Source organism: Hibiscus syriacus, unplaced genomic scaffold (genome assembly GCF_006381635.1).
Source record: "Hibiscus syriacus cultivar Baekdansim isolate YM2019G1 unplaced genomic scaffold, ASM638163v2 tig00110020_pilon, whole genome shotgun sequence".
Lineage (NCBI taxonomy): Eukaryota > Viridiplantae > Streptophyta > Magnoliopsida > Malvales > Malvaceae > Hibiscus > Hibiscus syriacus.
Window position 1 is genome coordinate 2278227 of NW_024062568.1, and position 14373 is coordinate 2292599.

At 32.3% G+C, this 14373-nt stretch overlaps 2 protein-coding genes across 2 annotated transcripts; both read left to right on the forward strand.

Moving 5' to 3' along the window:
* The first annotated feature begins 2024 nt into the window (after positions 1-2024).
* Positions 2025-6590, forward strand: LOC120213413 (U-box domain-containing protein 14-like). The gene is made up of 5 exons (XM_039211571.1): positions 2025-2056; positions 2527-2761; positions 4310-4426; positions 4651-5064; positions 5170-6590. Exons 1-5 carry the CDS (start codon positions 2025-2027, stop codon positions 6259-6261), a joined length of 1890 nt encoding a protein of 629 aa, XP_039067502.1. The 3' UTR covers positions 6262-6590.
* Positions 6591-7399: 809 nt separating this feature from the next.
* On the forward strand, positions 7400-11930 carry LOC120213234 (putative ribosomal large subunit pseudouridine synthase SVR1, chloroplastic). The gene is made up of 10 exons (XM_039211385.1): positions 7400-7922; positions 8487-8566; positions 8876-8976; positions 9073-9145; positions 9311-9404; positions 9507-9555; positions 9806-9956; positions 10113-10169; positions 10465-10520; positions 11475-11930. Exons 1-10 carry the CDS (start codon positions 7406-7408, stop codon positions 11533-11535), a joined length of 1239 nt encoding a protein of 412 aa, XP_039067316.1. The 5' UTR covers positions 7400-7405; the 3' UTR covers positions 11536-11930.
* Positions 11931-14373: the final 2443 nt, after the last annotated feature.

Here is a 14373-nt window from a genome sequence, read left to right on the forward strand (position 1 = left end):
GTGATTGCAAAATAATATCTATTTGAATTTTTTTATCATTTGACATTAAACGTTCAAATACCTTTGTAAACGTCATGCTCGAATCTAGGACCTCTAAAAATAAACAATATTCCTTTAACCACTAAAGACGTTCGGTTCGTGCTCATATATACAATTTTATTTAACTAGTAATGATGTTTTTTTCAAATATTTCTTATACCCTTTGAAATTCAAAATATTATCAAGTCATCTTGGAATTTGTATTAAGTTATTGACAAAATATCAATGTAAACAGAAGCTAACAAAAATAATTGGCGGAAAAATAAAGTAAGCAGAAGTCTATTTCCATCCAACCTCAGCCAAAAACATTGACCTTTGACTTTAATTTAATTTTATAATAATAAAATAACAATTTCCCTTTTATTTATATACTTAAATTATTTATAAGAAAATATTAAATGTTTTTAAATATTATATAAAAAATATTAAATATTTGAATCACAAAACAGAAAAAATGTTGAACTAATTTTCATTGGATGAAGAAAATATTATATTTATAAGGAGTGTGTTGATATTTTGGTCATATTTTATAAACCCCGCTTATTGGATATTAAATAGTTAATAAAATAACAATTTCCCTTTTATTTATATACTTAAATTATTTATAAGAAAATATTAAATGTTTTTAAATATTATATAAAAAATATTAAATATTTGAATCACAAAAGAGAAAAAATGTTGAACTAATTTTCATTTGGATGAAGAAAATTATTATATTTATAAGGAGTGTGTTGATATTTTGGTCATATTTTATAAACCCCGCTTATTGGATATTAAATAGTTAATTATACCACACATCCTTAAAATATTATATTATTCTAAATTGGGTTCTAAACTTTTAAACATTCTAATTTCATCCTTAAATTATGAATCTTATTCTGTATCGATCCCAAACTTTTGACTGTTCCAAATTCATCCCCAAACTATAACCCTCATTCTAAATTAGTTGCCAGACTTTTGAATATTCTAATAGCATCCCCAAAATCATTCAAAAGAATAGGAATGAAAGCAGAATAATTAAAAGTTTAGGGACTAATATAGAGAATAAGGGTAATAGTTTGGGATGAATTTGGAACAATAAAAAGTTTGGGATATAACAATAATAAAATAAGATTCATAGTTTAATGATGAAATTAGACTATTCAAAAGTTTAGAAACTAATTTAGAATAATGTCATAGTTTGATAACATATAATGCAATTAACTCTATTAAATATTGAAAAATTGTATACCTACTTTTAATTATTTATTTATTTATAATATGACAAGTTATTGAAAATGTCAATTTTTATACAAATATATTTTTATTAAATTATTGTAATCAATGATTTTTCTTCCATTTCAAACTAGTTAATAAGATTTTAATTTCCTTTTGGCACCAACAAAAAATTGATTATTTTACAATTTATTTATTTTATTGTAATTTTTAAAAAATAATAAAATAGACGAGTTTCACGATATCTATGAAATTTACAGGTCTTGATTAAGAAACATAAAATCACTGTTGTATTTTATAATGTTATTATTTTTTTTCGAGTTTTTCTTAGTTTGGTTTTTAATTTTATACAATCTTATATTATTTTTAATAATTAATTTATATACTTTGATGATTTTAGAAGAAATAAAAAAATATAATTTAATTTATTCAAAATTTTAGATTTTTTTAATAAAATTAATTATTATTATTACTAAAAACGATATATATTTAAAAAATAAATTTAACTAGAGAAATGAAAATTAATTATATATATATATATATATATGTATATTAAAAAGATAGATATAACCAAATAATCCCTAATATCATTATTATATCATTTTCCCTTCCAAAATCCATAAGAAAAATGAAAAAAGGACCAAGTAATCAACATTTAATTATTCTCTTTATTTTATGTCAAAAAAATTATTCTATTTATTTGAACAATCATATTTAATCGATTGATTAAGTCATTCATATTTGTTCATGTCATGAGTTTTAAACTCACTATGAGCACTCTCATTCCTTATTCTCCCTCCAAGTAGGATTAAAATTAGACTTAAGAATTTATCAAAAAAAATTATTCTCTTTATTTGAACAAACACATTTACCCAATTGACCAATTATTCATCTTTATTTTCTTATATTTCATAAGTTCTAACTATTAAATTCACTCTCCTTTCATTTGTAGAGACTTCCTTTCCCTCTATAGTGATTAAGAATAGGTTTAAAATTTGTCAAACTAATAATAATTATTCTCTTTATTTCTATTAAAAATTTATTCTTTTTTTATTAATTAAAACCAATCATTGTCACATTTATTTATTTGTTTGTTTATTAAATATAATTCTTTATTTTCTAAACCTCTCAAAATCAAAATTTCCCTTTCTTTGTTCTAAACAAGAACAACCAGCTTAAATTTCCCCAGCTTCCATGGTTTCCCTTTCTAAAAACCCAAAATTACCCATTTCGTTTAACTGAATTCCCTAATCTGGGTTATTTCCCACAAAGGATAGTGAAGGAGATATCTGGTTTACCAGAGTGTAGAAACTCGTGTAAAAAAATGCATGGGAATTTGTTTCGTAGAATCAAGTTGTTGAGCCCTTTGTTTGAAGAATTGAGAGACGGAAATGAGGAGTCGGTGATGAAAATTGAAGATATCAAAGGGTTTGAGCTACTTAAGGTTGCTTTGGATTCTACTAAAGAGCTTCTTCAATCGATTAATGGAGGAAGCAAGTTGTATCAGGTAATTTTCTTTTTTCTTTTTCCTTGTTGATTCTCTGTTTGGTTGTTACAAAATTGAATGGAAAGAAAAGGGTAAATTGTGGGTCTATTTTTTTGAAGGCATGTGATGTTTGTTGAAGGAGGGGGGAAAAGTCAGAATTTTTTGTTTGGTTGCTGAGAAAATTTATTGTTAGGTGGGAAAAAAATAAAGCTGGCTTCCTGAATCATGTAAAACTGATTGTGTTTGGAAAAAAAGAAAATCTTGTTAACTTAGGTTTGTAGGGAAGTTCTGATGTGAGATGGTTAAAATTAATCTGTTTTTCCTTAGACATACCCAGGTTTGTATGCTATGAATTATCATCTCAAATGGAATATTAGAACTTTTCACATTGTTTTTCTAAGAACTATCAAACTTAAAATGATTTACTTCGGTCACTCAATTAAAATATTGTTATATCCTTCGCTCCGAAGTCACTGTTTCAGGATCAAATAGACTAATGAAATAGGTCTATTATGATCCGAACGGTACCAATCAAAGGGGATCAATTCTCTCGTATCTGGTTCCGTCACATGGCATACAAGATACATAGTATATAACAGAACTTTCTCTCATAGAAGGAGTGAACCGCAAACGACTATCCTACTATCATCTTCAACTCATCTGATCACGACCATCTCACATGTTGTACACCAATAGAGATAATTAAAAGATCAATTACAAAATATAGTTCTATCATCATATATTTATATTTTCTTTCTTTCAAAATGAGTAGTTCTTTGAATTTTTTGTTATTGGCATTGATGCTTTGTCTGTGTTCTATTGATGAATCAGGTCCTGGATGGAGAATTTTATGTTTTCCATGACACTGTTAAATTTGAAAAGCTGGATGATTTTGTTGTATGAGTTTCTGCCTTTCGAGTGTTTACAGAGTTATCATTTTTAATCGACTCTATTGATTTCGGGAATTTGCTTTTGAGGTTATCAATGGAAGTTCCATATTGTTATCACAACCCTACTTAGTATCTCTTCGTTAGGAGCTGTGTATAATAGTAATATGTTTACAATGGATCATGTTTTCCATGGAACATTGTTAAATTTGAAAAGCTGGTTGATTTTGTTGTATGAGTTTCTGCATTTCAAGTGTTTACGGAGTTATAGTTTTTAATCGACACTATTGATTTCGGGAATTTGCTTGAGTTTATCAATGGAAGTTCCATGTTGTTATCACAAACCTACTGAGTATCTCTTTGTTGGGAGCTGTGTATGATAGTAATCTGTTTACAATGGAGTTGAATAAAAAGAAAATCATCCTCATTTTACTCAATTGGCAAATTCATTAAGGATAAACTTTTCGTGCTTTTTCCTTATTCTCATCTTTTTACAATGGAGTTGAATATAAAGTTCCGTATTCTCATCTTTTTCCTTCAAGATCAGTAGAAAAAAATTCGGTCTTTTCGTGCTTTTAAACTATCATTGTTGCTGCTAATTAACATTGTTATCTTTCACAAATTCCTTTATATTTATGTTGTAATTGTTCATTGAGATGAGTTCTGCATTAACTTTTTGCAGGCCCTTCAACAAGACCAGATAGCATATAAGTTCCAAGAAATGACGGAAGCCATTGAAGCGGCTTTGAATGAGATTCCCTACGACAAACTCGATATATCGGAGGAAGTCCAGGAGCAGGTACTTTTCCATGAAACATGGCTGAATTTAGAAATGTTTGTTTGTCTTTTTTTTTGTTTGAATTGTTCCATGCACATTTAGGATAAACTTATATGACTTGTTCTTAGTATTTGTCTGGGTGAACTTTGCCATACAAAGAGAGGGGAAGACTCAGCAAATTCACATGATAGATTAATAATAAACGGACTTCGTTGACTTGTCTGACATATTCTCTTTCTTATCAGATTGAACTTGTTCATGCACAATTCAGACGAGCAAAAGCGAGACCGGACTCACATGATTTGCAACTAGAACGCGATTTAGCAGTAGCACTGAAAGAAAAAGATCCTGACCCTGCAGTTCTCAAAAGACTTTCAGATAAGTTGCATCTAAGGACAATCAATGATCTAATGAAAGAGTCAGTCGCTTTCCACGAACTGGTTATTGCAAGTGGTGGAGATCCGGGGGAGCGCTTTGAGGAGATGGCATCGCTGCTCAAGAAGCTTAAAGACTATGTTCTGACTGAAAACCCTGAAGCTGACACCTCTGAGGGTGAAAAAGGCTTGATAAAACACAGGTCACCTGTTATCCCGGATGATTTCCGGTGCCCGATATCACTGGAGTTGATGAAAGACCCTGTAATTGTTTCCACTGGGCAGGTTAGTCGGAAAAATGGATCTGTAACTTTTATATCAAGCAATAAAACTTGGATATTCTAATCTTGTCACCTCCAGTATTCTGAATTATTTTGCATTCTTTGGCAGACATATGAAAGATCTTGTATTCAGAAATGGTTAGATGCAGGGCACAAGACGTGTCCGAAAACACAGCAGACACTATTGCACACTGCCCTTACGCCAAACTATGTTTTAAAAAGTCTTATAGCTTTGTGGTGCGAGAGCAACGGCGTAGAGCTTCCTAAGAAACAAGGAACTTGTAGAAGCAGAAAACCGGGAAGCAGTGCCTCAGACTGCGACCGTACTGCTATCATTGCTTTATTGGAAAAACTGGCAAATGGAAATTCAGAACAACAAAGAGCAGCTGCCGGCGAACTCCGGTTATTAGCAAAAAGAAATGCAGATAATAGGGTGTGTATTGCTGAGGCAGGAGCCATACCGCTTCTTGTTGAATTATTGTCCTCCACAGATGCTCGAACCCAGGAGCATGCCGTGACAGCTCTTCTCAACCTTTCCATTAATGATAGCAACAAGGGAAGCATTGTTAATGCAGGAGCTATACCCGATATAGTTGATGTGTTGAAAAACGGCAGCATGGAGGCTAGAGAAAATGCTGCCGCTACCCTTTTCAGTTTATCTGTTATAGATGAGAACAAGGTATCCATCGGTGCCGCTGGTGCTGTTCCCGCCCTTATAAAGCTTCTTTGTGAAGGGTCTCCGCGAGGAAAGAAAGATGCTGCAACTGCCATTTTCAATCTCTCGATCTATCAGGGAAATAAGGCCAGGGCTGTTAGAGCTGGTATCGTGCCACCATTGATGAGACTACTGAAGGATGCTGGAGGTGGGATGGTGGACGAAGCATTGGCAATTCTCGCAATTCTTGCGAGCCATCAAGAAGGGAAGGTTGCCATTGGTCAGGCCGACCCGATTCCAGTTTTACTGGAAGTCATACGGACTGGTTCTCCACGTAACCGGGAGAATGCCGCCGCCATACTGTGGTCACTTTGCACTGGTAATATAGAGCAATTAAAAATAGCCAAGGAATTCGGTGCTGAGGAGGCACTAAAGGACTTGTCGGAAAGTGGCACTGACAGAGCAAAGAGAAAAGCCGGAAGCATCTTGGAACTCCTCCAACGACTTGACGTGAAGGAAGACTCGATTTCTTTGAGTTCTTTGTGAAATCCATGCAATATAATTCGGTGTTTCGAACAGCTTGTACACGATGGATATAGGAGGGACGGCATGCATCTTATGGAACACGGTTTACTGGAGATATAATCAACAGAATGTTAGAAAGAGCGGTGAAATTTGAACTCGAATCCGCCTTGCTCTTCTGCAACTCTCCATATATTTAAACAGAAAGGCCATTACTAGCTGCTGATTATATAATTATGAGGTTTGATGAAGTTTAGGGTTTGTGGTATATGTAAAATTCCATTTAGGATGAAGGTTGGCTAACGTTTATTGTAAGATGATTTGTTGTTAGAGAAGCGGCTATTTATTTGGGATCTTTGAATTGCTTGAGATGTAATATTGAGTCTGCAAATTCTTTTACAGCAACATTCTTGAAATTTTACTCGTACATGTGTTCAAACAGTTAATTCGGTTACTAGTTGAATTGAATTAATCGATTTTTTTGTTTACGTATTAACTGATCCAAGTATTCTTTTAACGTTATTAATCAAATCAAACAAAATTTAGTTATTTCGATCGGTGACCAAATTAATAAAAAAAATATTTAGATTATTTGAGTTCACTAGATGTATTTTTTTATGTGGGTTAAAATTTAATTAGATCCTGAAAGTTTAATGGGTTGTGGTTAGAAAATAGTTGGATCTTAATTTATGGGTTTAAGCTTAAAATATATTTTTAATTAATCTGGTTGGTTAATCATTTTCTAATCAAATTAACAGATAATCAAACTTTGAATTATTTTTAACCTATTATTGACTCAAAATTAGGGGCTCATTTTTCGGTTTCAACCAAATTAACCGATAACAAAATTTTGAAAATTTTCTTAACTGTTAATCGATTTGATATCTAACTAACCAATTGATTAATTCAACTAAATTTTAATTCGATCAATTAATTTCGTTAAAATTAAACGATGAACAGAGTCAATAATACCATTAAGTAATTAATTAAACTCACTTCTTTTAAAAAGAATTTAATTAATAAAAGAATAGTATCTCTAAATAAAAATCTTAAAACATACATAATTTAATTATTTATTTATTATTTTAAAAAACAAAATATCCAGAAGAAAAATATATTATAAAATCCACAGTGAACTTAGCCAATAGTCCGTTGCGAGCAAGTGAAAATGGCGGCACTGTCATCCCTCCACCACGTCTCCACCACTCTATCCCTCCTCGGCCTCGCCAAGCCGTCACTTTTCTCCACTCCTTTCCCCCGCCTCCCTCCAATCACCTCCTCTTCTTTACAATTCAACATCAAATTTGGTTCTCCAACCCCCAAACCAAAACCCAGACCCCCACCCAACCTCAAATCTGACGCCGTTCTCGATTCCGATTCCGACTCCCCTCCCAATGGTCAGTTCTTCATCCCCTGGATCGTCCGCGGCGAGGACGGTAACCTCAAGCTCCAAGCTCACCCCCCTGCAAGTTTTATCAACGCGCTTGCTGATGCTAAAACACAAAAGCCCAAAAAGAAGGTCGTCAAGGAGGTGAAGAAGAAAAAAGAGGTTTCAGCTGCTGGGAGTGCGAGTATCGAGCCGCCGGCGCCATCTCCTAAGCTTTCCAAGGCTGCTAGAAGGTTTTATAATGAAAATTTTAGGGACCCTCCTCAAAGGTTAAGTAAAGTCCTGGCTGCCGCTGGAGGTAAATTACCTTTGTTTGTTCTTTTAATCTCAATTACAATATTGGGTATTTGTTGAATACCGATAGCGAATTTGCTTGGTACATATATATTAACTTGCAGAACTGATATTCTAAACCATGTGTGGAGTTTAAGAAATTGAAAAAAGAAGTGAATTTGGAATGAATGCTTGTTACCTGCCCATTAGATTAAATGTGTTAATTTAGTATTATTTTCAAAATTTATTATTGGTTTTTTGGGTAATATGTACTAATTTTATTACAATTTGAGTTGATATCTATACATTAATGGTAAAATTTTATAAATTTTAAAAGTGATTCTGAATGCTGTAGCAAAAAGAAACTAGCAAAAGCATCAACCAGATGAAGGGCTTAATGTTTTATTTCTAGTCTTGTTAGTTTTTAACTGCACCATCAGTGGATGTGTTTATAGTTCTTTGCAGATGCTTATTGTGAATTGTATGTTGATATATATGCACAAACATATATATATACACACACTGACACACACACACACACTCATATACGCATGTATAATAAATATTGGATTTTAATGGTTGTTACTAGTGGCATCAAGACGTGGAAGTGAAGAGCTTATTTTTAATGGCAAGGTGACTGTTAATGGTTCAGTGTGCAATGCTCCTCAGGTAAGTTCATATGGCTCTCAGTCGATTTGTTGATAAAGTGGATGCTTTCCCAATCTATTCTTTTATCATCAATGTGAATCTCTTGAGCTATTGCGGCATAAATGAAGCAAATGGAGTAATAGAATTTGTACAAATGTAGTGGGAAGCCTAACTTGTTCATTATTCTTTTATAGAGGTTTTATTATGGGCACCCCTGGGTTATTTTCTTTGTGATGTTCAGCTATCGCTGTTGGAATTTCTATAGGTCTTATATTTATGTAACTTTTATATGGCCCTGGAGTTATATACTTTTTATGTGATAATTTGCAGACTCGAGTTGATCCCTCAAAGGACATTATTTATGTCAACGGGAACCGCCTTCCTAAAAAACTGCCACCAAAGGTGTATCTTGCCCTAAACAAGCCCAAAGGGTTCGTATCCAGTACTGAACCATGATTTGCATTTATTGGCTTTTCAGGTTATGTGCTTCAGTTGAATCTCTGTCTAATGCAATCATGTCATTGCAGTTATATTTGCTCATCCGGAGAAAAGGAGTTCAAATCTGTCCTGGATCTGTTTGAGGATTATTTAAAGATGTGGGTATGTTGATGTTGTGAGTTTAAAAGTATGGTTTCTAGTCGTTAATTTTATTTACAGCTACAACTATTGATGCTTAGAAGATTCACTCTTGTCAATTTCACCCTCTTTGAGTTCTATTTATTTGTATAGTCTGCAAACTTGTGAGAAGGAAGTCTGCTTTTCCAGGACAAAATAAATCCAGGATCTCCGAAGCCACGATTATTCACAGTTGGCCGACTTGATGTTGCTACAACTGGCTTAATTATTGTGACCAATGATGGTATGCATTTTGCTGCATATATTCCCATCCTTAAGCTTAAATACCGAGTCTTGCCTACATATATATTCCCATTTCACCTTTGGAATTTGTTGTCTGTTTTAGGAGATTTTGCTCAAAAGCTTTCACATCCTTCATCAAACTTAACGAAAGAGTAAGATTCATCGTATTTTATTATCTGTTTGTTGCATGGACTGTTGAACATAACTGTGGTGAAAGATTGGTTCCTTGGTCTGAAGTTTTGCATTCATATATTCCATTTGCCCTTTTTCTTTTTTTAATCAAATTGTCCCATTAATTTTTCATCTTGACTAAAACTTGATTATTTCAGGGATGGTATTGCCATTCTTATATATGTTTATTTGTAGACTTACGTTCTATCCCTTGCCACAATGTAATTACAGATACATTGCAACAATTGATGGTGAAGTAAGGAAGCGACACTTAATTGCCATCAGTGAAGGGACAGAAATTGAAGGCATTCTTTGCATCCCGGATTCTGTGGAATTACTTTCAAAGCAGCCAGATTTGTCTAGACCTCGCATTCGTGTAGTGGTACTTATTATCTCAACATGAAGTTTTACCTTTGATAATATGAATAATTTTGAGCCTTTCCTCTTGGATTCTTTGTGGCTAGAGATTTTATTATGCTAAGATTTGATGGTTGACTTATAATGCTAATATCCCCCTTCTGCTAAAACGGAATTGCAGGTTCATGAAGGGAGGAATCATGAAGTCCGTGAACTCGTGAAAAATGCCGGGCTTGAGGTCAGTGTCTTTTTCCAGACATTCACTCATGTAGTAAAAATGGCTTATTATTTGTTCTAGATTGATTGAATTTACATAGGAATGAACCATTTAGAACGTAAGATTGTTTCACAAATGAAATAGCTGGTAATATGAAAATTATTGTTGCTCTGGGATGATAGGCTTATGAAACCATTTGATCTTCCATTCATCAAGTTTCACGGGCTACTTCACTTGGATCTTCATATTTATCTTTAACTTATTGATTTGTCTTATCATAGTGATTTCTAAGGATATTTATGTTTTCTTTTTTCAGATTCATTCGTTGAAGCGTGTACGCATCGGTGGTTTCAGGCTTCCAGCAGATCTCGGGTACAATTTCTGAGAATTCCACTTTTTTACATTAGCTTCTCAGGGTGCCTTTATTTTTGCTTATTTCCCCTTCTTTCCTTCATTGCCTAATCACTCTTCCAAGGGTTGGCTTGATCACATGGAAATAATTTGATAGCAGCAAAGCAAGCTATCTATCGAACTGATAAGTGATAACCATCCATTATACGAACCCGGAGCTTAGCTAGTTTATCATAGTATTTAACTTTTTTAGTTTTCACAGATTTAAGACCGTTGGATGAGTGGAAATAGAAGCATGATTAATTCCTTGTTTTTTTTCCAGTGACTATCTTCTCATTTACTACTGTTAATTTCAATAGTCTATTTCCACTCATTAGGTCCTAAATCTTTGTAAAACTAAAAAGTTTTAAACTGTGTAATTAGATCCTATCCCTATATATATATTTAAAAGGAGTTACTTAGAGGGTCTAAGAGTTCAAATCTTAGCATTTGAAACATCTTCCCTTATCCTTATAGGTTGAGGCCTTATTTGTACCAAAAGTGCTAATTTTTTAGCCAATTTTCCTGCTGATTTTACATCCTTATAGTAGAACTTGCAATTGTACTGGACTCTTGCACTTAATTTTTCCAGTTTTTGAATTTTTCTTAATTTGAGGGGAAAAAAGCAACTGTTTTTCTTTTATCTGTCTCATCATGTGGTAAGGTAAAACATGTTTTTCAATCAGATTGTTTAATGGTAACTAAAAACTGTTCCTGAGACAAGCTTTTGTAGATGAGTAAAAGTTAACCATGGGACACTTTATTTATCTTCCCAATTAGCCGACTTTGATGTACCGTGTGTTTTGTAAGATTGATTTGTGTTTCGCCTGCTAAATGCCGCCCGTAGGTTTTGCATATAGATTGTTCTGCAAATTAAATTATAGTTCAGTTACATATATGCGTGATGGATTACGGTGAATGTGTTCTTACATGCAGGTTAGGGAAGCATATCGAGCTAAAGCAGAGCGACCTTCGTGCAATGGGTTGGAAGAGTTAAAGTCGCTGCTTCAGCGTAAGCATCTTGGAAGGCTCATAGAAGTCAGTGCTACATCGGAAGCATCTGCGTTCCGTTTGGTCTTCCATTGGTGGGAGAGGTTTAATCGGATATTTAACGACAAACCATTCGAGAGCATCTGAACTGATCCCTTCATTTATGGCAACAATATATGAGTTGAGACTTGTCATTTCTCATTGGATTAGATAAATATTAATGAATATATGTGAGACTCGTGGTGGCAATTATAACATAAATCTGTCCAACATCAAAGATCACAAGCTTCTTCCACTATTACCGACACCTTCTTATACAAACCGACTCGCCGGCTCTTTGAACGGAGGATGTCACAGTTGAAACATAGCACTGTTCATCCTATGAAAGTTGATTTCAACAGAGATGCATTCTATGAAATTTATTGCCAATATGCTCAATTTGTTCGTATATGCAGTGCAATGAAACTGCTATTTGCTAGCAATCTTAGTGGAAACATAGGAATTAAATTGTGAATTAAATCGTGATACTTGTGAATTAAATCGTGAAATAAATTTGCTAGCAATTTGGTTAAATCGTGAATTAAATTTACATTATTTATAAAAAAAATTATTCAATTTGACTTGAAATATAGATTTAAATAAAGCATTTTTCGGATTTTTGTTAGCATTTGAAATAATGTTTTAAAAAACATTAACTCAACTTAAGCCTGGTACTTGTGAATGTATTATGAAAATGACCAGAAAAATCATGAAAAAACATGTTAAAATAATTTTAAGTTAAACTACATTATTTTGTCACCCACTTATTCTCAAAGATTTGTTTTGGTCACACAACTATTTTCTTTTTCAAAATCATACATAATATTATAATTTGGTTTAATTTTGGTCACATGCCGTGCCGTTAGGTATGATTTTGAAAAATAAATAGTTTGGTGACCAAAAGGGAATTGTGAAAATAGGTGGATGATTAAACACATAATTTACCCATAATCTTATTTAAAATTATATTATATTTAAACTTTAATATTTATGTACGAACCAAACAACTTTAGTGGTTAAGAGATTTGTTGTTACTCCTTGAGATCTCATATTTGAGCACCACTTATGCAGAATATGAGCGTTCATTGTCAGATGGTTGAGAGTATTTGAACAAATACTATCTTTTATTCGTCCCAAATTTATAAAAAAAATCATCAGATGAATTTATAGCAACAACAAAAATGTTCCTTGTTTAAGTGTATGTGTTTATTCTTTTGGAGAAAGAGAAAAAAAGAAAGAAAGAAATGATAATACGATGAATTAAAAATTGTATTTGATTTTGGGATCTGAATTATCATATTTTAGTAAGTAGTTTAACGTCCAATTCAGAAGAATATCAATTTTTTAACGGAAAATGATAATTTTGGAATATATGAACGCTCAAATGGCCAATTTATATCTTTTAATAGTCGGAGACTTAACAAAATAAGTCTTATAAATAATAGAATTATTTTATAACTATTAATAATCAAGAGACTTAATAAAATAACATCATATTCATATAGTTGAGGATCATTTATATATTTTACCCTTAAAATAACGAGGAGAAGATTTAACAAGCCTTTGAACCCACTATCATTTTATTTTATTATTTTTTAATATCTATGCACTTAATAAGACGGTGGCTGTTTTCGATCTAAGATTCGGGATTGTCTCCGAAAAGGCGGGTTAATATACGGCGTTACCGGATACATTATAATATATTTACAATATTCGGTTTAGCACCAACGGAAATGTTGAGTAATAATAATGTAGTATGTCTAAATCATAAAGAAATATTAAAAAATTTGGCAACCGGTAAACTTAGCTTGTCGGTTTGTGTCGATACAAATGAAAAATAGATCGCTCCATAGCAATATTACAGGTACAAATATGACAAAACCGGTCCCAAAATGACAAAACCGATAAAACACTATCGGCTATGTGTCGAGTGTTGATAATTTAATATAAGTATCGAAACTTTCTGAATTTAAAAGATAATAAGTTATAGCGCCTATAAAGTGTCGATACTTTAAAAAAATATATCGATCCACAACAATATAATAAGTAAAAATATGATAAAACTAGTCTCAAAAATGACAAAACCGGAAAAAGTTACCAGATATATTGAAAGTATCGATAATTTAATATTAGTATCGACACATTCTGAATTTAAAAGAGAAGAAGTTATAGCGCCTAAAAAGTGTCGACACTTTATGAAAATGTATCGATCCTTACCAATATAACAGGTAAAAATATGATAAAACAGGTCTAAAAAAATAACAAAACCGGAAAAAGTTACCGGATATGTTAAAAGTGTAGATAATTTAATATAAGTATCGACACTTTCTGAATTTAAAAGAGAAAAAGTTATTGCGCATAAAAAGTGTCGACACTTTATGAAAATGTATCGATCCATAACAAAATAACAGGTAAAAATATGATAAAACAGGTCTCAAAATTGACAAAACCAGTAAAACGCTACCGGATATATTGAAAGTGTCGATAATTTAATATAAGTATCGAAACTTTCTGAATTTAAAAGAGAAGAAGTTATAGAGCCTATAAAGTGTCGATACTTTAAAAAAATATATTGATCAACAACAATAAAACATGTAAAAATATGATAAAACAGGTCCCAAAATTGACAAAACCAGTAAAACGATACCAGATATGTTGAAAGTGTCGATAATTTAATATAAGTATCGACACTTTTTGAAATTAAACTAAAAGTGTCGACACTTTATGAAAATGTATCGATCCATAACAATATAATATGTAAAAATATGATAAAACTGGTCTAAAAAATGAAAAAACCAGAAAAAGT